The sequence below is a fragment of the Gopherus flavomarginatus genome, chromosome 20, assembly GCF_025201925.1.
Source record: "Gopherus flavomarginatus isolate rGopFla2 chromosome 20, rGopFla2.mat.asm, whole genome shotgun sequence".
Classification (NCBI taxonomy): Eukaryota; Metazoa; Chordata; order Testudines; family Testudinidae; genus Gopherus; species Gopherus flavomarginatus.
In genome coordinates this window covers 24,615,855-24,639,409 of record NC_066636.1, presented here as the reverse complement: position 1 = coordinate 24,639,409, position 23,555 = coordinate 24,615,855, and the positions used below count along the sequence as shown (strand labels likewise).

At 51.8% G+C, this 23,555-nt stretch overlaps 1 protein-coding gene across 3 annotated transcripts in view; it reads left to right on the top strand.

Annotated features, from left to right (window-relative positions):
• The window catches only part of ADAR (adenosine deaminase RNA specific), a 30,873-nt gene extending 10,283 nt beyond the window's left edge, over window positions 1-20,590 (top strand). The window contains exons 1-15 of one of the 3 annotated variants that reach the window (XM_050930043.1): window positions 73-468; window positions 1,994-3,564; window positions 9,772-9,958; window positions 10,562-10,719; window positions 11,174-11,315; window positions 11,446-11,663; window positions 11,892-12,048; window positions 13,057-13,228; window positions 13,889-13,982; window positions 14,515-14,643; window positions 15,123-15,256; window positions 16,093-16,275; window positions 16,754-16,866; window positions 17,517-17,644; window positions 18,420-20,590. In XM_050930043.1, coding sequence (XP_050786000.1) covers window positions 2,093-3,564; window positions 9,772-9,958; window positions 10,562-10,719; window positions 11,174-11,315; window positions 11,446-11,663; window positions 11,892-12,048; window positions 13,057-13,228; window positions 13,889-13,982; window positions 14,515-14,643; window positions 15,123-15,256; window positions 16,093-16,275; window positions 16,754-16,866; window positions 17,517-17,644; window positions 18,420-18,660 — 3,528 coding nt within the window. In that variant the 5' untranslated portion in view covers window positions 73-468; window positions 1,994-2,092 and the 3' untranslated portion in view covers window positions 18,661-20,590. Of the gene's footprint in view, window positions 1-72; window positions 469-1,993; window positions 3,565-9,771; window positions 9,959-10,561; window positions 10,720-11,173; window positions 11,316-11,445; window positions 11,664-11,891; window positions 12,049-13,056; window positions 13,229-13,888; window positions 13,983-14,514; window positions 14,644-15,122; window positions 15,257-16,092; window positions 16,276-16,753; window positions 16,867-17,516; window positions 17,645-18,419 lie in introns of those variants that run through there. The other 2 variants (XM_050930044.1, XM_050930045.1) reach the window with 2 other exon arrangements.
• The last annotated feature ends 2,965 nt before the right edge of the window (window positions 20,591-23,555 follow it).

Here is a 23,555-nt window from a genome sequence, read left to right as displayed (position 1 = left end):
ACTGAAACCGAAACTTAACTTGGAGCCATTTTAAGCTGACCGAGGGGATGATTGCACGGGTAGCTGCACGCTGGGCAGCGGGGAAGGGGGGACTGGCCTGTCTCGGGTGTTTGTAAAAAGCACAGAGGTACCGAGCTGTTCTGTCTAGGAGCCGTTTGTGGACTCTGTGTGCGGCTGCCCTTGGGGTTTCAGTTCAGCTCCCAGCAGTGGGAGTCTGTGCTTAGAGAGACGCGGTGGGGGAGGCGATATCTTTTCTTGGACCAACTTCTGGTGGGGGAGCGAGAGAAGCTTTTGAGTTACACAGAGCTCTTCTTCAGGCCTGGGAAAGGCGGTAAGAGTGTCACAGCTGGGGGAGAGCTCCGCGTAAGGAATCAGCACCTATTCTAAGGCACCATTCAAGGTTGGGAACAGTTCTTTACCTTCTGATCAGTTAAATGAATTGTACTTGTCAGCTTGGGCAAAAACAAGGTAAGAGCAACTTCTAAATCCTCCCTTCCTCCTCCAGGCATGTTGTGTGTTTGAAGGATTTCATTTTAAACTTGGCCAGGGGACCAGATCTGTGTGTCCTGGTAACTAATAGGCAGGAAAAGGAATCCTCGCTCCCCTCTGCTAACAAGGAGAGGGAGCGCTCCTACCTGCTGCACTCGGAATCAGAATCAGAGCAAGTCACTTGGTGTCGGTGTGGGTTGAATCAGGGAACGTGTTTGGCCATGTCTATACTAGTACTTATGTCAACAACGTTGCTCAGGGTGTGAAACACCCCCTCCCCCCTGCCAACAACATAAGTTTTGCTGGCATAAGCAGTCTTGTGGACAGCACTGTTGTCCCACCACTGGTTGAGCTGGTTTTATTGTGTGCATGGGAGCGCTCACTCTCTGTGCCCGTACAGCTGTGCCACTGTAAGCTTGTAAGTGTAGACCTGTCCTTTGATTCTCCACAGTAAGGCTGATGCTAAGTGGCTTGGCTGGTGTCTAGGGTACTCTTGAGCTGAGTCCTTTTGCCAGCACTTAATGATTAGCTCACTTGCAGTGTCCTGTGTTTTTCTCCCTATTTTTAAGGTGATGTAATTATCGATCCACTTACATCCCGCACATGGTCACTTTCTGTGTCTGGCTGTAAAGAATCAGTTATAGTCCTGCACAGCTTCCCTTAGAAAGATCTGGGGTATAAATGTTCCGTTGGGGATATGGTTTCTGTCACTTTATGTTCACATTCGGCTGCTGTCACGCTTGGGTAGGATTAGAGCATCCCAGTCAATAGTGGTGGCTATCTCATTGGTTCCAGGCTGATGGCTCAGACCAAAATTCACTTGTAATCAGATGATGGTGCCACGTTTGTGACTGGTGTGAGCTGGATCTGAACTGCAGCCCTAAAAGGCTTTGCATCCTATTACCAACCCTCTGCGCTATCTGGTTCCCATGTATCTTATCTCTTTAAAGCATCATGAAATGAGAGAATTAGCTGTATAGGTCACACTCCATCAAGGGAGGAAGAGATGTTCGTGTGGACTGAGCCACAACTTAGATGCTCTGCAGACTCACTGGGTGATGCTTGGCAAGCCATTTGACCTCTCTGGGCCTTAGTTTTCCCATATGTGAAATGGGAGAATTGTGCTTGGAAAGCGCGCTGAGATCCTTAGATGTAGGGCACAACGGAAGGGCAAAATATGATCATGATTGATCCAGCCTGAAATACCCAACAACCAGTGAGAGTGCTGAGTCTTGCGAATGAAGTTATTTCTGATTGTTAAGCTCCTTCAGAATTCCTTTCAGGTCAGTTTTGTGTTTGGGGCAGGGGCTTGGGCAAACGCATTGTCAGTTTCATTTACCTGGCATGCATGCGTAGCATAGCAACAGGCCTTGTAGGCTGCAGGCAAGGTTAGCCAAGAAGGTGGTTATACATTGTCTTGGAGTGGAGAGGCTGGTCATACTGTAGCTCTGGGCTCCTCTGGGAGTGTAATTGAGTTCTGAACCTTGTTCTTTCCTTTTGGCAGGCCTGTGTGCAGCAATTGTGCGAGTGGAAAGTGAACCACAGCTGCCTCTCTTCTGGTGTGCAAGAGCCCAGATTCACACTTGCATTCCAGCAGCACGCTATGAACACAGGTTTTGGTCGAGGCAAAGGCTCTTATCAAACACCCCCAAAACATATCTACTGCAGTCCTAATCCAGCCTTTTTTAACAACTCTCTTGTCCCACAGGAAAATAATCGCGACAGATTCAGAAACCAGCAGGTACAGTTCCTCTTGGGGCAAATCACTGAAGCTCCCCTGTACCCTTTTTGGGAACAAAGGCCACAAGTAGAGCAACACATCAGGGGTCCACGAGCTGCTGTACCAATTCCTAGAGGGAGTGGGCACAACAGCTGGGGCACAGCTGGGAGCTTAAGACCCCCCTATATCAGTCAGCAAACGCGAAGTTTACCGTCTTATCCCCCAGCTCAGTACAACTACAGAAAATCAGAAAGGGAATTTGACCATTTCAACCTGAATTTCCAGAGACTGTCTGTTGCTGAGCAAAACAGGGAGCAAGAAATTTTGACAATTTTAGGGCAGCTCAGGCAGGGGGAGTCCTGTACAGGTCGTGAACTCGCCCGTAAACTTAAAACCCAAAAGAAAGAAGTCAATCGTTATCTATACAAACTTCTCCGGGAAGGTAAATTGCATAAAGAAGGAGAGACCCCCCCTTTCTGGCGGATTGCGGACAAATCTGGCTCTATAGGGGCAGTGTGCGAAGGAAGTGCTACCGCCAACAGGAATCATTGGAGAGAGACAGCTTCTGAGAGTCAAGAAACAGAAAGCTCCCCGGTTGACTCAGAAGACAGTACTGAGTCTCCCATCATGGCTGAAGTCAAGGAGAAAATCTGTAACTATTTGTTCAATGTCACAGACTCCACAGCATACAACCTTGCAAAAAACATTGGTTTTTCAAAGGCCAAGGATGTTAACACCACTCTCAGAGCCCTGGAAAAACTGGGAGAAGTCCACAAGGAGAACACAACCCCCCCCAAATGGTCCCTCACTGAAAAGAAACGGGAGAGGATGCAGATCAAGATAAAAGCCAATGAAGTAACGGAAATGCCACCTCCCGCCCCAGAGCCAGAGTTTCCAGCTGCCTGCGTAGAGCCGGATCCACAGGAGAGCATGTTGCCTTTCAAAGAAGTAAAGATGGAAGAAGAAGAAAATGTAAAGAATGGACAGCAGGCCTCTGAGCAAACAGAACAGACTGACACCAGTGCTCCTGACCCAGGCCTGCGAGCCCGGAAGCCCAGATACCGCTTCATGAACTATGACAACTCTGAAAATGGCAAGTGGGCCACAGATGACATTCCAGATGACCTGAATGCCATCAATAAACAGGCGGATGAGTTGAGATGCATCATGGAATCCCCCTCATCTCCCAGCTATGCTGCCCAGTTTGACACTGCGTTCCAGTGTACGCCCTTAGAAAAGCTGATTGCCTGTCAGGAGAAGAATCCGGTCAGCGGCCTCATCGAATATAGCCAGTACACTTACCAGCGCTGTGAATTTGCCCTTTTGGAGCAGAGTGGACCCTCACATGAACCAAGGTAAGAAAGAGAACATGGGTTTCCTTTGCTATTCTTTTCTGCTTAAAGAGATGTACATAAGCTAAATTATGATTTAATTGGTATCACAGAGCCTTGGTGGGATAAGTCTCATGACTGGAATAGTGGTATAGAGGGGCATTAGCTTGTTCAGAAAGGACAGGCAGGGAGAAAAGGGAGAAGAGGGTTACATTATACATAAAGGATATAGACACTTGTTCTGAGGCCCAAAAGGAGGTGGGAGGCAGACCAGTTGAGAGTCTCTGAGTAAAGATAAAAGGGTTAAGAAATAGAGGTGATGTCTTAGTCAGGTCAGCTATAGAGCACCCAATCAGGAGCGGAGTGGCTGAGGTATTTCTACAGCAAATAACAGAAATATCCAAAACATAGGACCTAATAGTAACGAGGGACTTTAACTAGGCAGACATCTGTCGGGAATGTAATAGGGCAAAACACAAAATTTCCAGTACATTCTTGGAGACAAAGAAAGTGAGGAAGTAACCAGGGGACACCCATTTTAGACTGGCTTCTGACCAACAGGGAGTAATTGGTAGTGAATCTGAAAGTGAAAGGCAGTGTGGGTGACAGTGATTGTGAAATAACAGATTTCATGAGTCTAGGACAGTGGTCCCCAACGTGGTGCCCGTGGGTGCCATGGCGCCCACCAGGGTATTTATGTGTGCCCGCCTAGTGCCCAGCAGGGGAAAGAAGCCATGGCCCTATGCCTGCCGGGGACAGAGAACTCAGGCTGCAGGCGCAGTGTTCTCGGTCCCCAGCAGGCGCGGGACCCGCCCAGTGTCCAGCAGAGGAGAGAATCCGGGGCCCTGCGTCTGCTGGGAACAGAGTACTCCGGGGCTGCAGGCACCTGTGTTCTCTTTCCTTGCAGCTTTTCTCCGGCTTCTCTCTTGATTAATATATTATGTAATATTAAATATGATTTTTTTGTATTATGTACAAATACAAAATAAGTCTTGAAAAATTGTTGGTGCCTGCCACATGCTTCTGACAACGTGAGTGTGCTGCTGGCCACAAAAAGGTTAGGGATCACTGGTCTAGGAAAAGGAAGGAGTGAAAGCAGCAGAATAAAGCCACTGGACTTCCGAAAAGCCGACTTTAACAAACTCCGAAAACTGGTAGGTGAGGTCCCATGGGAAGAAAATCTAAGGGAAAAAGGAGTTCAAGAGAGCTGGCAGTTCCTCAAGGAGACAGTATTAAAGGCACCACCGCAAACTATTCCAGTGCGAAGGAAAGATAAGAAGAGTAGGTGGTCAACATGGCTCCATCAGGCTCTCTTCAATGACCTGGAAAGAAAAAGGAATCCTACAAAAAGTGGAAACATGGTCACATTGATAAGGAGGAGTACAAAAGAACAGCACAAGTGTGTAGGGACAAAATCAGAAAGGCGAAGGAACAAAATGAGTTCCACCTGATGAGACATAAAAGGCAGTAAGTAATAAAAGGTGGTTCTTTAAATACATTAGGAGCAAGAGAAAGATGAAGGAAAGTGTAGGTCCTCTACTTGGAAAAGGAGAGCTAATAACTGATGATATCAAGAAAGCTGAGGTGCTGTGTGCCTATTTTGCTTCAGTCTTCACTAAAAAGGTTAATTATGACCAGATACTCAACACAAATAATATTAACAATGGGGGAGGGAATGCGAGTCAAAATAGGGAAAGAACGGGTTAAAGAATATTTGGATAAGTTAGATGAATTCATGTCATCAGGGCCTGATCAAACTCATCCTAGGGTAGTTAAGGAACTAGCTGAAGCAATATAATAATTAGCAATTATTGAGAACTCCTGGAGGATGGGAGAGGTTCCAGAAAACTGGAGACAGGGAAAAGTAACACCTTTCTTAAAAAAGGGAAACAAGACCGACCTGGGGAATTATAGACCAGTCAGCCTGACTTCAGTACCTGGAAAGATACTGGAGCGAATGATTAAGCCATCCGTTTGTCAGCACCTGGAGGATAACAGGATTAGAAGGAATAGTCAGCATGGATCTGTCAAGAACAAATCATGCTAAACCACCTTAATTTCCTTCTTTGACAGGGTTAGTGGCCTAGTGGATGGGGGAAGCAGTAGATGTGATATACCTTGTTTTTAGTCAGGCTTTTGACACAGTCTCTCATGACAGTCTCATAAGCAGACTAGGAAAATGTGGTGTAGATGACAGTAACGTGGGTGCACAGCTGGTTGAAAGACTGTACTCACAGAGTCGTTATCAATGGTTTGCTGTCAAATTGGGAGGACATATCTAGGAAGGTTCTGCATTGGTCAATCCTGGGTCTGATACTAGTCAATATTTTCATTAATGACTTGGATAATGGAGTGGAGAGCATGCTTATCAAATTCACAGATGGCTCCAAGCTGGGAGGGGTTACAAGCACTTTGGAGGGTGGGATTAGAATTCAAAATGACCGTGACAAATTGGAGAATTGGTCTGAGTTCAACATGATGAAATTCAAGTAAGACAAGTGCCAAGTACTTCACTTAGGAAGGAAAAATCAAATACACAACTATGAAATGGGGAATAACTGTGTGAGTGGTTGTACTGCTAGAAAGAATCTGGGGGTTCTAGTGGATCATTCTTGGGATGCAGCTGCAAAAAGGCTAATATGGGTGTATTAACAGGCGTGTGGTAAGACAGACACAGGATTTGACTGTCCCACTCTGCTTGGCACTGGTGAGGCCCGAGGGGGAGTCCTGTGTCCAGTTTTGGGCACCACAATTTAAGAAAGACGGGGACAAATTGGAGAGAATCCAGAGGAGAGCACTAAAAATTATCAAAGGTTAAAAAACTGGGCATGTTCAGTCTTGAGAAAAGACGATCAAGGGGGGACTGGTAACATATTGGAAGATTGTTAAGGGCCTATAATGAGGATGGTGATCATAGACTCATAGACTCTAGGGCTGGAAGGGACCTCAAGAGGTCATCGAGTCCAGTCCCCTGTCCTCATGGCAGGACCAAATACTGTCTAGACCATCCCTAATAGACATTTATCTAACCTACTCTTAAATATCTCCAGAGATGGAGATTCCACAACTTCCCTAGGCAATTTATTCCAGTGTTTAACTACCCTGACAGTTAGGAACTTTTTCCAGATGTCCAACCTAAATCTCCCTTGCTGCAGTTTAAGTCCATTGCTTCTTGTTCTATCATTGGAGGCTAAGGTGAACAAGTTTTCTCCCTCCTCCTGATGACACCCTTTTAGATACCTGAAAACTGCTATCATGTCCCCTCTCAGTCTTCTCTTTTCCAAACTAAACAAACCCAATTCCTTCAGCCTTCCTTCATAGGTCATGTTCTCAAGACCTTTAATCATTCTTGTTGCTCTTCTCTGGACCCTCTCCAATTTCTCCACATCTTTCTTGAAATGCGGTGCCCAGAACTGGACACAATACTCCAGTTGAGGCCTAACCTAATCAGTTGTTCTCCATGTCCCCTGAAGGGAAGACAAGAAGTCATGGGCTTCATCTTCAAGGGAGACTTAGGGCTTGGCTACACTTGCAGGTGTGCAGCGCTGGGAGTTACAGCTGTCTTCGTACAGCTGTGTAGGGAAAGCGCTGCAGTGTGGCCACATTTGCAGCATTTGCCGCGCTGTAGGGAGGGTGCATTATGGGCAGCTATCCCAGCGTTCAAGTGGCTGCAACGTGCTTTTCAAAAGAGGGGGGTGGGACGGAGTGTGACAGGGAGCATGGGGGAGACACAGAGAGTCTTGCAAGTTCTAAGTACTGGAAGATACACAGCACCAACCTTCCATCATTTTAAAAGTTTCGACCCCTTCCCCCACGCCTCTCTTATTCACTAAATGCAAATAGCCTTCAGACTAGATAAGCAGCTGCTCCAAAACGGACGCCCCCTCCCCACCCTCCGGGCTGCTTTTCTCCTCAAGCAAATACTAGGGGATTCCCCCTCCCTGCCTCTGCTCCAGCAAACAGGAGCTGTGTTTGTTTTTTACATAAGCAGCTCCGGGAGCCCCGAGTTCACAACAAAACAAAGAATGTTATCTTTACTTAAGCATTATGGGAAGCGTCCAGAGGTCAGTTACAGTGTAGTAAGATTAATCACTGTTTACACTGGCACCCCAGCACTGCAGCACCAGCGCTGTTCTCTTTATTCCTCTCGTCGAGGTGGAGTACAGCCAGCGCCACAGCGAGGGAGATGCAGCACTGTATGTGCCTTGCAAATGTGGACGGTGAGTAAGTTGCAGCGCTGTAAAGCCACCACCAGCGCTGCAACTCTCCAGTGTAGCCAAGCCCTTAGGTTAGATATTAGGAAAATCTTTCTAACTCGAGGAGGAGTTAAACTCTGGAATAGGCTTCAAGGGAGGCCATGGAGTCCCCATCATTGGAAACTTTTAAAAACAAGTTGGACCAACCCCTGTCAGGGATGATCTAGGTTTACTTGGCCCATGACTTCTCAAGGTCCCTTTCAGCACCACGTTTCTGTGATTCTGTTCGGCCTCAATTAACTTCCCATCTAATTGCCTCATCCTAGATTTGCAGGGCCAGTGTGTCAATATTTGCTGTGCTTCCTCCTGTGACAGCCAGTCTCATCACCCGCACGGTTCATGTGCCTCAGCCAAAGGACTCAAGATCCCTCAACTAAAACAGAAAAGACCATTCACCAAAACAATCAGCTCTTTCCCTCAGAAACCCCCCAGTCCCCAGTGAGCAGGACAGAAAAGGAACACGCAGTGCTGTCCTTCCTGCTATTTCACACTGCTGAATGGTTCAGCTGGAAAGGAAACCGAAAGCAGCTGAGAGTGTAAAGGACCGAATTCTGCTCTCAGTTGACACTAGAGTTGCCTCTAGAAGGACTGGAATAAGAGTAAAATGAGGGGAAGTCAGTAAAGGCAGGGGAAATAGAGGAAAATAACCTCTAGAGCAGTGGTTCTCAAGCTATTGTACTGGTGACCCCTTTCTCATAGCAAGCCTCTGAGTTCAACCCGTTTGTATATTTAACACCATTATAAATGCTGGAGGCAAAGCAGGGTTTGGGGTGGAGGCTGGCGGCTCGTGCGACCCCCCAGTCTGAGACCCCCTGCTTTAGAGAGAGAGTTCCCCCTGAGTACGGATGAACAGAAGCTGATGTCTCTGCCCAGGAGTGGGAAATCCTCTGCAGCAACTTACTGGGACAAGGGGGAAAAATGTCCTCCAGGTTTCCTGTGGTTTCGGGCCCTTAGGTCTCTTTTCTGATCCCAACACCATTTGCACTGCATGGAGCCCCTTGTTAGCAGCTCTGCAGCTCGTCATTCGCTGCAAGCATCTCATTGCCATGGCAGTTCGAAGCATCCTCCGTCCCTACGAGCAAAGGCGGAGCATGGCACTTGCAGTCACAGAATGGGATTTTTTTCTGGGCCTTTATGATACTCTGTTGAGGATACTTTTTGATATTGTGGCCATTCCTGGGCACTGATGTGACAGTGCAAAGCACCGTTTATGCCACACTGGAATATGTCAATAGGCCCACTAGACGGGAAAACTGGCCTCCTTCCCAAAGACAAAATCCAAGCTTTCTCTTTAGGGAAAGGTCTGAATGGAGTTAGCCTCAACGGCCTGCCCCTAGATCCAGTTCAAACTGCTTTTTCCTGAGAGGAGTCCACCTCTGCAAAAGGCTGGGTGACATAAAGAAATTTAGCTGGCCTAAGCTGTCATTGGGGTCTGCCCCTGAGAGAGAGGCAGGGACATCTGTCAAAGACAAAAGATTTAAACGAGGAAGTGCCCGGCAAAGATGCTGTGCAGAGAGTTGGCAGGCAGCTCAGATCCTGTCTGAGGGACAAAGTGACTAGGCCCAGATGTGACAATTCAGACTGCTGCCTGACCGGCTTTCAACCTTCCTTTCCCCCATGCCGGAGACTGTCTTGGATTTGCACTCTGTGCGGTGAGAACAGCCAATGAGTTAATGACTCATGCGGCCTCTGGACCAAGGAGACTCGTTCTGCAGCATTAGGGCTAAACTCATTGGGGTCTGTGCCACCACATCTGCTGTGGAAGGCTGTGTAAACTTCGAAATGAAGCCTCTGAAGGCCTGCACCAAAGTCTGGCCCTTCTGCAGCCTTGACCCGTTTGCTTCCGCACCACGGGAACCAGCAGCCCCTTCACACTAGAGTTCCAAGAGCTAGGCTAGAGGCGTAGTGCAGGAGGGGCAGGCTGGTATCTGGAGTGACCGGTCACATGTTTGTCCTTGTCTCTTCCTCTACAAAGATTTAAGTTCCAGGCCGTGATAAACGGGCGCCGGTTCCCACCAGCAGAAGCAGGTAGCAAAAAACTGGCCAAGCAAGAGGCAGCTGCCAATGCCATGAAAATCCTGATGCGCGAAGCTGAGAACCAAGGGGAGGATGGCATGGAAGGGGAGGAGTCATTTGTCCCAGACAGCTCAGAAGCAGAGTTGGTGAGTCCCACACTATTTGTTCTGGGCGACATTCAGGCTGAAATCAGTGCCTTGATGCCTGTGTTCATAGCCCTTCTCTCCCAGAAGAGCTGTCCTCTGCTGCTGCTGAGATTTGCCATTCACAGATGCAGTGTCAAGACAGTATTTGGGGCAGGCTGGCCCAGCACTAGCTGTCAGGGGAGGGTGATGTAAAGGAGCTAGAGATTGTCCCTTCCCAAAAGGAAATGTGATTCCAAATTGAGTGTGGGGAAACTGTTTCAAGCCTGTATGAGGGCACCCCGCCTTTCTCTTTCCGGAATTGGCACTCTCAGGTGCTATTTGGGGATTGCCCAGAATGGGCAGAACATTCCACCAAAGGCCTCACACTTCTCTTGCTTGTCGCAAAAGTGGCTTCTTTTGAGTACACAAAGGGGTGCGGAAGCAGAACCACAGATGTGAAGCTGCCATGCTCTTGTTGCAATGTGGTGCTCTTGGCCGGGTTGGCTTTGTCCTGTAGTTAGCATCTCCGAGTTGACAGAAGGTTGCAGCCCCTGGGCTAGTGCCTGACAACAGCAGCCTGTGAGTGGGAGTTCGGCTGAGTCACCTCTCTGTATCTCACTGTAGCCTGCACACCCAGAGCCAGAGCCTTCGTCTGCAGTGGCACAGCTACACTTGTCGTCCGGGAAGAACCCCATCAGCATATTAATGGAATATGGACAGAAATCAGGGAGCACATGTGAATTCCAGCTGCTGTCTCAGGAGGGACCACCCCATGACCCCAAGTATGGCACATAGTGTTAATTGGGGGGGGGGGTAGGGATTCTTCTCTTTATTTCCTCTCCAGTCAGAGGAACCAGCCACGTTACCACATCTGTCCAGGTTCCCATACACTTCACTGTGTTACCTGAGTGCTCATCTTGCTCAAAGACGTCTGGACCTGGCTCCCCCGAGGCCCTATGTGCCCCAGAGAGAGGTCAAGGAATGCCTTCCTCCTGGGAGGCTGGGTGTCTGCAACCCAAGGACAGGTTCGGAGCTCAGGGGCCAGTCCTGAATACCATGCATGGCAGTGCCACACCAGTGCTTTTGGAGCATCCAGTCATCCTGATGCTCTTAAACTGCTGATAACTTGGAAATGTTCCTTGTGCATCTTTAGCCCGACTTGACCTGGGAGTTGGTGCAAAGAGCAGACCGAAGCGGCTGCTTTAACATTCTTCTCATGGTGTAACATCCTGCCAGGTTCAAATACTGCGTGAAGGTGGGTGAGCAGACATTCCCCACGGTGGTAGCCAACAGCAAGAAGGGAGCAAAGCAGATGGCAGCTGAGGTTGCTGTGAAGATCCTCCGTGGGGAAGCTGGGGGCCAGTTCTTTCCAGAACAGGTAGAAACACCTTGCATCCTTTACTCCTCCCTCCAGTAGGATTTTACCCCGGGCTGGCTGTGGCAGTTACCCTGCTGTAGTACATACTACTAACTATTTAACTGGCTCCTCTTGTCTAACTCTTCTTTAGCCCTCCGGAGAGGTCCTGAGTGAGCCGTCCCTGGATCCACCTGTTGCCCAGCCTCTGAATCCGGATGAGTCAAAGGCAGCAAAAGCCAAGGGCGTCGGGGAGCTGATCAAATACCTCAATGCCAATCCCATCAGTGGCCTGCTGGAATACGCCCGTTCCAACGGGTTTGCAGCAGAGTTCAAAATGGTCGATCAGACGGGACCGCCTCACGATCCGAAGTAAGTCGCTGTGAATGTCCATGACAAAACTGGCACCGTCTGTGCCCTCCTGAAGTAAGTGCAGACTCCTGCCTAAGATAGCAAATTCCCAGTGAAAGCTGCAGGCTGGTAACAGAGCTAGCTACTGTCAGAGCGTCATCCACCTTCCTACAGCTGGCAGGTACAAATAAAAACCACTTGGTTTTTAAACCTTGCTTTCCCAGTGACATGCTGCTGCTCCCTCTGCAGGTTTGTCTACCAGGCCAAGGTGGGAGGCCGTTGGTTCCCAGCCGTGACTGCACACAACAAAAAGCAAGGCAAGCAGGAAGCAGCTGATGCGGCACTCAGAGTCCTGATTGGGGAAACGGAGAAGGCTGAGCGCACCGAAGGACCGAGCATCACAGAGGTAATTTCTCTCTCCCCAGAGCTAGGCTGTCACTTGTCCTTTTGTCCCAAAGCTACCCCCTGCAGATCAGCAACTTGTAAAGGTAGGGCCAAGCTGGGTCTGTTATCCTTTCCTGGCAGGTGCTAGACACACACATACTCTGACCCTGCCTCCTGCCAGCATCTGGTGCTGGACTGAAATAGCCCCAAACTCTGATCCCTGAGCGCTGAAGCATAGTCCTGTGGGTAAGAGCAAGAGCACTCACTGTGATTCCGCATTCCAAGTTCAGTCAGTCTTACGCCGCCTTATGGCACCTTCAGATATCGCACTGCAGCTCCAAAGGGGCTGTGAACAAAGCTCTAATTCTGGCAGAATTGATGTCCTAGTTCTGTGCCATTCTGAGTCCTGCTCTGAGCTCTGCGATCTCCTAAGATGTGTGTTCTCTGCTGCAGAGCTGATCCTGGCAGATGAGATCTTGCCTAATAAAAGCGGATTCAGAGCAGTGCCCGAGAAGGCAGCCAGGTGCGCACCGTACACTCTTCCCACAAGCACCCAGAGGAAGAATTCCTTAGGCACTGGTGACAGAGATCCTACCAGCTAAGTCCCAGGGAGCTGGGACAGAATTGTTTCTTACTCTTCAGTTTTGAACGTTCTCCGTGATTGGGGTTTCCAGTCCTTCCCTGGAGAGACTGTTCCTCACCCCAGTACACCTTGCTGTCAGGAAGCAAGACTATCCACTGATGCGGGGCTCAGAGCCGAGTGTGGGTGCAGCAGAGTTCTCTAAAGAGGTGTCCCTTCCACGCCGTGGTAATCTCTGCGTTTGCAACCCAAAACTGCATTGGCCTTTTGTGCTGTTCTAGCCCATGGCAAACTCACCTGCTCTTTCCCTTGGCATTTGTGCTCTCTGGATTCTGCCCTCCCACTGAACAGCTGTCTTTCTGGTTGGCTTCCTTCTCCAGTCTTTATTTATGTCAATGAATAACCTGCGTGTGATCCCTTAGCAATGCTGGTGTTGTGTGCCCCTTCCAGCTCCCGGTGAGCGGCAGTACCCTGCATGATCAGATAGCGATGCTGAGCCACCAGCGCTTCAACGCCCTCACTGCTCGCATCCAGCACAGCCTACTCGGACGGAAGATCCTGGCTGCAATCATCATGAGGCGAGGAGAAGAGGGCCTGGGAGTTGTAGTCAGCATTGGCACGGGTATGAGCCACTGCTTCCAGCATGCATCGAACTCAGACTCCCTGGCTAGATACGTTTCTTACTAGAAGTAGGCACTGGCCATTCCTATGGGCCCCTTCAGGGAGAGTGGGACACAGTCTCCTCTCAACATCCTACGGGGTTAAAGAATGTTCCCTCGGTGTCACCAGGGAACTAGTTACAAAAGGAGAAAACAAAGCGAACGTGCTTTCAGCTGTATCGCTCGTAATCTTTGCTTGCACTGCTACGCGCTAGCCTGTGCATCAGCGCATGGATCTTCCCTCCTGGCGTCAAACAGCATGAGCTCCTAAGGCTGCCCTCAGCTTTAGATTTCTAAATCCCCCTCTCCTTAGGTAGTTGGCACTGCTTTGCCTCCCCTCAGAGGATGGGCAGCTGAGGCCTCCGGGTTTGAAGGGACACTGACGTCAAGCTGGGTAGTTCTAGATTTGTGCTGCTCATAAAAGGAGGCAAGCGATTTCTGTGTGGAGTAGAATTCTGTCCTGTTCATTTCTGATGGACTTGGCCGGGATAATGATCCCCGGTAACTGGGGCCACGGTGCTTAGGAGCCCAGAGCAGTAAGACTTGGTGAGATCAAACACTGCCTTTTCAAAGGAGCCCACCCATGCGTTGGCATTGTGAGACTCTTCCTCCCTCCCCTCTAGGTAATCGCTGCGTGAAGGGGGAGGAGCTGAGCCTGAAGGGAGAGACTGTGAATGACTGCCATGCAGAAATCATTTCCCGACGAGGCTTCATGAGGTGAGAAACAGGGGAATCTTTATTCTCTGTTTGGAGGGAGTCTCAGGAGAAAGGCACGAAAGGGAGCACCCAGCTGCCTGTATTGTCCTGGACCTCTGCCTAGCAGGCAAACCCCTCTCCAGGAGCACAGCCAGCGTCGGTTTCTGCAGAGAACACTGGTGCCTAGGAGCCGTGGTTGCCAACATCTATCTGGCTGTGAAGCACGATGACACTGTCTTACAAGGAAGGGTTTGCGTGACTGTAGCATCCCACGTTCTCCTACAAGTATCCCTCTCCACTGACCTGTGGGGAGTTTGAGCTCTGTTACCTGTTCAGTCCTTGGCTTCTGGGCTGAAACCTCTCCTGGGTTTCCTGCCCTCATGCGCCCAACTGACAGACAGAGCTAACCACATCATGTGTATCACTGGAGCTCTTTTCCACCTTCAACAGAGACTGCGGTTGGGGCACTGCCTGTCCTGGTCACATGTGGGGGTTGGGGTGGTTCTGACCTCTGGAACGAGGCCATCTTCTGACCCATCGTGTTTGTTTCCAGGTTTCTCTACAGTGAGCTGATGAAGTACAATCCCGCCGATCCCTCCTCCGCAGAACAGAGCATATTTGAGTCAGCAGGAGAAAACAGGCTCAAAATAAAAGACGACGTTACCTTTCACCTCTATGTCAGGTCTGCACGGCGCATAGCACTGCTAAGCTTTCCTGAGGCCACCCCATTAATCTGCCCTGGCTGATCTGGGTCTGCTGATTGGGCGTGAGCCCCAGGCTGTCCCCTGACCTTCCCAGTCCCCGTGTACCAATAGGTTTGGGTGCTGGATGGTAGGGGTTGCAGTGGCTTTCTGAGAGGGCTGCATGGTGCACGCTGTCATGGAATGATGCTGTTGATACCTCACTCTTCTATAGCATTCAGGGGGCTTTAAATCTGTAATGTATGTGTCCTCCCACACCAACGGGAGCTCAGGAAGTAAAGGTAAAGCTGCACGTATGGACCAGTCTGGAGTGGCAGTGACTAGAGCAGACCTCAATAACAAACTCCCCCAGGGCAGTAACTGTCGTGCTGAGCCAGCAGAGGAGTCTCGCATGGCCTGCATTATTTCCAGGTCCTTTGGGTTTAGACTAACTCGACAGGGGCTGTTGGTTTGTTTCTAGCACAGCGCCTTGTGGAGATGGGGCCCTCTTCGATAAATCCTGCAGTGACCAGGCAAGCACGGCGGGGGAGAGCCAGCATCAGCCTCTCTTTGAGAATCCCAAGCAGGGTAAACTGCGCACCAAGGTGGAGAATGGTGAGTCTTGCAAAGCCTCAAGGGCCCTCGTGCCGAGCGTGCTGCAGTGCCGAGGGTGCCGGCGTCTATATCTTCCAGTCACACGGAGGATCCACTGCGGGAAGTGCTCCCTGCTGATAACCCCTGGCCAGATGCGGGGCTTAGCTCCATTAAGCTCTTCCACATGGTAACGTGATTTGGAGAATCAGAGCCCTGAGGCCAAAGGCTAGGCGTTTCGCAGCTACCTCCCTAGGAGAGGACCAGACCCTCCGCTCTCCTGTGTCAGACAGAGAGCTGCAGGAGATGGAGAGGGGAGCTAGTATGGGGAGGGGGTTAGCGTGTATCCCCGGGAGTCTGAGCGCCCACAGGGTTAGGCACTGGAGAGGTGATGTCGTCCTGCAGGCCTTTCTTCCATTGGTGCTTGTTGCTGCCTGAGGATATAGTGGGTGAAGACCGAGAGGGTTAGAGGATGGGTGAAGTGGGTGGGGGGTGGGGGCCGTGTGGGTGGAAAGTCACTCTCTGCCCTCAGTGCTTTTGTGTGAATCCAGCATCCACACTCATGTGGCACTGACCTCCTTTCCAAGCGCAAGCTAATTGGGCTTCAGCCGTGTGAAAACCTGCCTCTCTCTAGTCTACCCAGCTCTCTCTGTCTGCTTGGCACGAGAGCTTTCCCAGCAGAACCTGGCATGCAGGAGCATGTTGTCCTCTGTCTGCGTGGGGTCTTGGCGTCTCGGAGGTGTGCATGTTCACTCCAGGGAGCTCATGGAGCGTAGCCTGCGCCCTTGGTGGCAGGGAGGTTTGTAGTGGTGTGGGCTGGCTGGCTCTTTGCTAATTCACTTTCCTTTCCTCTCCCGCAGGGGAAGGCACCATTCCCGTGGAGTCGAGTGACATTGTGCCTACGTGGGATGGGATCCAGCATGGGGAGAGGCTGCGCACCATGTCCTGCAGTGACAAAATCCTGCGCTGGAACGTGCTTGGCCTGCAAGGGGCGTTGTTGTCGCATTTCATGCAGCCAGTGTACCTCAGCTCCGTTACGCTCGGTAGGAAACCCTGCGCACACTGTGCTCTCAGTGCATTCAGGAGCTGGGCTGCGTACGCCAAGTGCCAGTAACCTCCTTACTGCAGTAATGGAAAAGAAATTCAGCGGGGGCGTGGGAACCGAAGGCTAAAATGTTGATTCCAGCAGAGGTGCACCATTAGGAAACACATGGGACCTTGTGGATTTTAACCACAGGGATACGTGGGGATTTTCTCCTTGGGTCTTCGTTTGGATGTGTGAGGATGAGGGGGAGGCCGAAGCTGCCTGTAAATGTTTTATGGCCACAGATGTTGCAATCTGTAAAACTGAACCCTTCACATATTAATGACCAAGGACGTGTCTAGTCGTAGGAAAATTGCTGTCCTGAACCTTTCCCGCCTCAGGCTTTCTGAGCAGAGCGGTGCATCTTCTCAGATTTCTGCCTGCCCATTAACAATGCAGCTGCTCTGTTTCCTAATGCCTGCATGTGCTTTTCCCAGGTTACCTGTACAGCCAGGGTCACCTGACACGTGCAATCTGCTGCCGCATGTCAAGAGACGGGAGCACGTTTGAAGCGGGTCTCCAGGCTCCGTATCATGTTAAACATCCCGAGGTACCGTAGGCTGGCAGCTCTTAATGGTTCCATTCTCTCCTCTGCACAAGGGTCCAGCCGTCTGCACTGGTGCATTCTGTATTAGTGGGACTCGGTAGACTACCTGCCAGATGGTTAATGCTCAGTGACCTGCCACCTTCCAGCTGTAGCAGGAAAGTTTAACTTCCTTCTGGTATTTGTGGGACCAGAGACCTGGCTCAGGACAGACAGATCATAGTGGCTGGCTCTGGGCTTCTCTATCTTTCAGCCCGCTGCCACATCTGGCCAGGTGTGAACGGTTAATGAGACCTTTGTGCATACGATGGTGCCTGGGCACGACTCAGGGGACTCTCCGGAGTTCATGCATGCCAGGTCTAACCAGAGCCCCGGTGACCCATCTCTCTCTTGAGGGTGTCGTGGGACGATCTTTGAATTGGTGCGTGGCGTAGCTGAGATTGAGAAACATCATAAATGCTTTGCCGGTGGGGGGAGCTAGAATGCAAAGCAATTGCCAGGCACTCCAGCTGGCAGGTCGCTAGTGGGGCCACAGGTGAGAGGCTTCAGCTGCATTACCCGCCTGCCAGTGCTGAGAACCATGCACCCCTCCCAGCTGTGTGCATGTGCCACATAGTCTGCTGGGCCAACCCGCTTGTCTCCCTCTGGCCACCTAGGTGGGGAGAGTTAGCGTGTACGACTCCGCCAGGCAGACGGGCAAGACCAAGGAGTCGAGTGTGAACTGGTGTCTTGCCGATGGAAGCGAGGTGGAAGTCCTGGATGGCACAAAAGGCAAAGTTGACGGGTGAGCTTTGACGCCTTGCCAGAGGCTGGCTCTAGGGGAGCGTGTGAAGGGGCCGGTTCTCCGTGCTGTCCCTGCAGTGTGGGAGGACCTGGGGGACTGGACCCCCAACCCCAGCTAAAATGGGGATTCATCACAATCAGAACAGACTCGCCACCAGCTGGTCTCAGTCACTGGGCACGCGGCTCCAATTGCTCCCACGCACGGAGCTGTCCTGCCAGTGGGACCTTCGTTTCCCAGCCCCAGTAGCCAGAGCACTCTGACAAGTCCAGCGGAAGCCCTGGCACGCAAGGGGCAGAGCGCTGGGCTTTCACTGCGGCAGCCGCTCTTGGTCGCTAGAGTGGAAACGTTTAGATAAACAGTTTGGAGGCAGATTTTCCCTGTGAAATGTTCTTGTCGGTTGTGGACCAGGCCTGTGTAGGGGGCCCAATTGTGCTAAACAGGCACAGAGCAAAAGACAGTCACTGCCCCAGAGCGCGCCCTGTCCACACATGGGCCTCCTGAGTTCTGTTCCTGACTCTACTGGTGATCTCTGGTGACCATTACCCTTCTGCCCACGTGTTAGGGTATCCCAGGCGCTGCAAGGCGTAGCTGCTGTGTGATCCCGGGTGCTGCATCGCTTTGCTCGTTGTTACCCTTGGGTACAGTTACAGCCCAGACTCTGCCCGCCCGGATCCGATGGCAGGACCGTGCCCTACATCCTCAGCAGCTGTTTGCCTCCTTGCCCCAGCTCCAGTCCCTGGGGTTTTCATTCTGTTCGTGTCCTTCCCCTTTCCAGACCAAAGCTCGAGGTGTCCCGCGTGTCCAAGAGGAGCATGTTTGCTCTGTTCCAGCAGCTTTGTGCCAAGGCTGACCGCAAAGACCTGCAGAACCTTGTGCTGTACTCGGATGCCAAGGAGGCAGCCTCAGCCTACCAGGGAGCCAAGCAGCACTTCTTCACGGCGCTGGAGGAGATGAGCTATGGGAGCTGGATCTGCAAACCCCAGGAAGAGGAGAACTTCTCTCTCGTCGAGGCATAATGAGCTGCCTTCTGTGTGTGTGTCTGTGTGTTCTTTTGTTTTCTTCTTTTGTTGTTTTAAATGGAGCCAGTAGCGTTGACTAGGATTGTGAATTCCCCTGGGTCTCTCCTCCTTTTGATTATCCTGGCAGCACGTGATTCTGCTGGAAGGGACTGCTGCATTCATATTGCATTCTTTCGACGTGAGTGTACACTCGGCACATGGTGGTGAGGAGACGCGAGCGTGTGAGTGTTTGGACAAGGGAATCCACACTGTCCATGCATTTAAATGAAACCACAGGGAAGCCTGCTCCTGTGTCCCTTCATCACAGCAGCTGGGGGGAACTCAGCTTTTCACTTGTCAGATGCGTTGTCTCGATTGGATCATTTTAAACAGTATGTGGGTACTTCCCAGCCTCATATCCTCTCCCTCAACACTTCCCTCTGATTTGCAAGATGATTCCTGCAGCTATTGGTAAACTCCCTGGGACTTTTTCTTCCCAGCAGTCCTGCTGGGTTGGCACAAATTGGTTTGAAGACAAGGTGATCTCTTGCAACTGCTATTTAATTCTGGGATCTGCCCTAGGGCATAGCACGAGTCGTGAGGAGCTCAGGGCTAGTGGCAGATTGCATGTACGACCTGATCTAGATCTCCATAGTTAGCAGGCGTGTTCCTGGCTTTGGTGTGGTAGCCTTGTCTGAGATACCCGGTTGATTATGAGGGTTGGGTCTTGGTTTCTGGAGTCCTGCTGAGATGGGCCATTCTAAAACCCTGCTGGACACGTCCCCCTGCGAGGGAGGCGAGTGGCACCCAAGGGTGGGTGTCCCAGACTTGCCAGTTAGGGTGGCACCACTTTAAAACGCGCATCAGTGAAGTGGAGCTTTTCCTCCTCACCCCAAACGCTCCTTGGACCAGTTTCCTGACTAGCCCATGGCTGGTTCGGCTGCAGTACAGCCCTTTACTGAAATGGGACCAGGGATCTTTTAGAGCCTGGCCCCCGTTTTTAAACCCTGCCTTGAAACGGTCATTAATTTTAGCTTGTCCACAGGCCTCGGGCCCAGCCAGCCTCTCCTCTTGGTTGTTTGCAGGAATCTAAGACACCTTCGTGGGTGATGGGATCTAAGGCAGGTTCTGTCTGCGCTGGGAACGCTGATTGGTGGCTATGCGCCTGCCTGCCCTCTCTGCAGGCCTGTGTCTGGGTAGCCCTGGGGAACGGTGGGCGTGGGGCTGCCTGCCGGTGCGGTGCTAGCAGGGCCAGCAAATTTCTTCTTCCTTCTTGGAGGAAGCACAGGCCTCTCAGCTAATGGACCCAGTCCCATCCAGCCTGCCTGGACCTAGAATCCCAGGCCCCGGGCCATGGGGTCAGCTTGCTCCAGAGGTCGGTTGTGTTTGGCCTGAGCTGGCCTGGGCTTTGTCAGAAGCTAGTCTGGGTTAGCCTGGTCCTGGGGGAAGGGGCGAATGGATTGCTCCGGAATTGAGTGGCACTGTGAGCGGTCAAGTACGTTGCAGTGCAGGAGGCTGGGGGCAGGGCAGGGGGTGGGCTGCCCCTCTAAAGTAATTGAAGGGAGACCCAGACCTGTTCTTACTCCACAGTTCTGGCATCTTCTTGTGCCATCTCCACCCTTCCCCCATTTATTTTATTTGTAATTAGTTGCACTGTCAGCGGGTCAGAGCAATTCCCGTTGTGCATCATTTGGGGACTGTCTCCTGCAAACTCGTCCTACCCTCACCCCCTTTCTTTTCTGTAGTGTCGGATTCCTTCTCTTGTCGCACTGGTTCCGGGGAGCTGAATGGAAACAAATGTAAATTTATTCATGGGAGAACTGTAACCCTCCTTTTTATTTTATTTTAATTTTTGTAAGTCTGCTTTTAAGTGCCCCTCGGTATTGATGATTTGAAGTCCTAACATTCCGCATAAAAATAAAAAAAAATCTGTATTGTTAAACAGCTCCGCCCTGTGGGTTGTTTAATTCCTGGGACACGAACAGGGGGGCCAAAGCTGGTGTTAAATGGCAGCGAGCATGGAGATGGAGTCGCTCAGAAGAGAAAGGGTGGAGTTATTTGATCATCAGCTGGACAAGTGCTGACGGCTGCACCATGTCCCACGCTGAGTTCAAACCAGGTGGGGCTCTGCCTCTGGATGGCAGGTCTGTGCAGAGGAGCAGCTCTGCCGGGGCAGATTAAATCTCTCCCCCCTCAAAGTTCTCGAGTGAATTCTGAAGTGACGTCGTCCCTGGCTCCAGGCTTGCTCTGCCATCACTGGAGCTAGGGGCACCCTTCTGTCCATCCCTGGGCACTTACCTGCATAGCCCCAGGCAATAACTCCCCCCCACACACACACAGGGGAGACAGTTGGCAACTCATGGATTTAAAGGCCAGAAGGGACCATCCAGTCTGACCTCCTGGGTGACACAGCCCAGGCAGTGTCAGCCCAGTGACTCGTGTCTGGCTAACGCATGGCAAGCTGGATCCGAAGTCCTCAGCAGATCGACTCCACCTCTCCCCTGGTTCCAGTGGCTGATCACCCTCCACATTAACAGTCTGCCCTTAAACTTGCCCGGCTGCCTTGGGGATTGGCTGAGGGGTTGGGCTCCCCCCTCCTGGAGAGGGGGGCGGGGAGTAATTCTCTAACTCCCGGAGCAGTGCCAGAGTGGGCGAGCCCAGGGCCCTTGGGGCGTGGGGCCTTGTCAGGCAGCCCCCCAGCTAGATGTGAAGGAACTCTGACCGTGTGAGTCGCCGCCCTGTGGGTTTCATCGTGCTGGGAGTGCTGCTAACGGACGTCTCCATGAGGTGCCGTGTGCGGCTGACCGACTGTCCTGGTAACAGAGAGGCTGGGAGGGCAGCACCTGCCCCGCGCGGCCCCATAGCACAGGTTGCTGTTACATTTGAGCTCAAGCTTATTTAAGACGGAGACTGTCCTGCCCAAGAACAGTTTTATTACATGTCAGAACAGTTACAGCCTCCCTTCGAAACAGACCCCTTCCTGCAGCACCGCTGGTTCTCGCTTGGCTCGGAGCAGGAGGAAGATGCTGGTGACCAGGCGTGCCAGCGACGGACGCTTAGGCCATTTGGAAAACTAAGGAAAACAGCAAAACTGCTGATGCCTGGGGCTCCTGGCCACAGCCAGCTGGAGCAGAAGAGTCACTCGATCCCCTGCAGGGCCCATTGCTATTGCTCTGCAGTAGGGTTTTGCCTCGTGGCCACCCAACAGCCACTCTTGTATTTTTAATGGGGTCCCACTGTAACCACTGGGAAACCAGGTGCCTTCAGAGCTAAGCAAGGGGGACTTGAAAATGACTCGGTGAAACCATGATGCAAAGAGCCTAAAGAGACTCCTTCAAAGCACCCAGTCGTTGCATGCGCAGAGTTCACCCTGCCCGCCATCCATTGCATGGTGCTGCTCATGCCATGAAGGGACCCTGTTATGTACCCGGTGAGTAAAGGCTTGGCGCTGCACCCTCCTGTGTCTGGGGGGTGTGAGGGAGGAGTTAGAAGCAGAACCCAAAAGCACGACTGATCCGCAATTTAAAGCGAAGGGGTGGGAGTAGACAGAGAACGGGAGCTGGCTTCGTGCGTCCAGTCTAGCGCACATGGGGGCAGCATCCCACCTGGCTGCCTAGCGTCGCTGCTATCTTTCCAGGCGCTGTGTGCAATAGCTGGGCTGCACCTGGAGGTGAGGCTGGATTTCCGCCTCCGAACGCTAGGCTGGCGTTGCAGGGCTCTGCTCCAGCTGGGCCCCAAGACTTTGGATTCTGCCACCGTGCAAAGGCAGGAGAGGGCTTGTCCCTGAGCTGCTCTGCAGCAGAACCCTGGGCTGAGCGGTTGGGGGGTGGGACCGTCATCCTGACCGCTCAGTGGGTAGCTGACCAGCAAGGCCAGTGTTCTCCAGCCCATGGGGGTCATCTGGCACAGGTGTTTCATACTCAAACATCTTTAGATTTGAAATATCACTAAAATCTAGTCCTGCACCCCTGGAGGGCAAAGCTGGGTGCAGTGTAAGTGGCAATCTGCCAGCGGCTGGCTGTTCGGGAGCAGGCTGGGACCCTCTATGCCTGGCTGGGGGGAAAGCTGAGAAATTACTGGCTGATTGTTTACAGAGGAGCAGCGGGATGTGCTCAGCCTGTCCCTCTGCTCCATGCCCTTCCACGCAGCCTGGAGGATTAGCGCTATTTATAGGAGATGCTTGATTTCAGATTTTCCCCAGGGAGGCTAATTCTTGCCTGCCTAGAGACCGTGGCACCAGCCTTGCATTTCCATTCTGCACATGGACTGTTCATCTCCCTCCACCCCACATCAGCTCCAGGGCACCAGCCAGGGGCCTGGACACAGTTTCTAATCATGCTGCGGCTGTATCTGCTGCCTCTCACCCCCCAGCAGAGCTGGAACCTGTGAGGGGACGGCCCTAGGGCTCCGTCAGAAGGAGCAGCAGTGGGATCTTTCACCCACGGACCGACAGTCATACTGAGATCTGACGAGCCACCCTCGGAGTCTTGCAGAGGGAAACAAAAAGAGCAGAGCAACCTGGGGCCACATGCGACTCCTGGGGGTGTCTGCAAGGATCCTAATCGAGCTGGCTCATGGCTGTAATAATCATTCTCTCGCTCTATGGAGGCCCCAGTGGCATCAGCTAAACCTGCCTCCCCTTTGTCCTGTGCGCCGCCTCGCAGCACGATGCACTTTAACACCCTCTGTGACACTGGTGGAATCCAGCTTTGCTGCATGTTCACGCCCGTGTTTCACTGCCATCTTCCACCGGCATTGGCACTGACGCCGCAGCCTGGTGCAGCCCGATCGTGATCTGCGGTGGCACAAGAGCCCTTGCCGGGGGATGGCCAGGTGCAGGGTTCCCATATGTGCTCTGGCTCAGATTTAACTGTGTAAATTGCAATGAGAAAGGGACACTGCTTGGGCCGTGA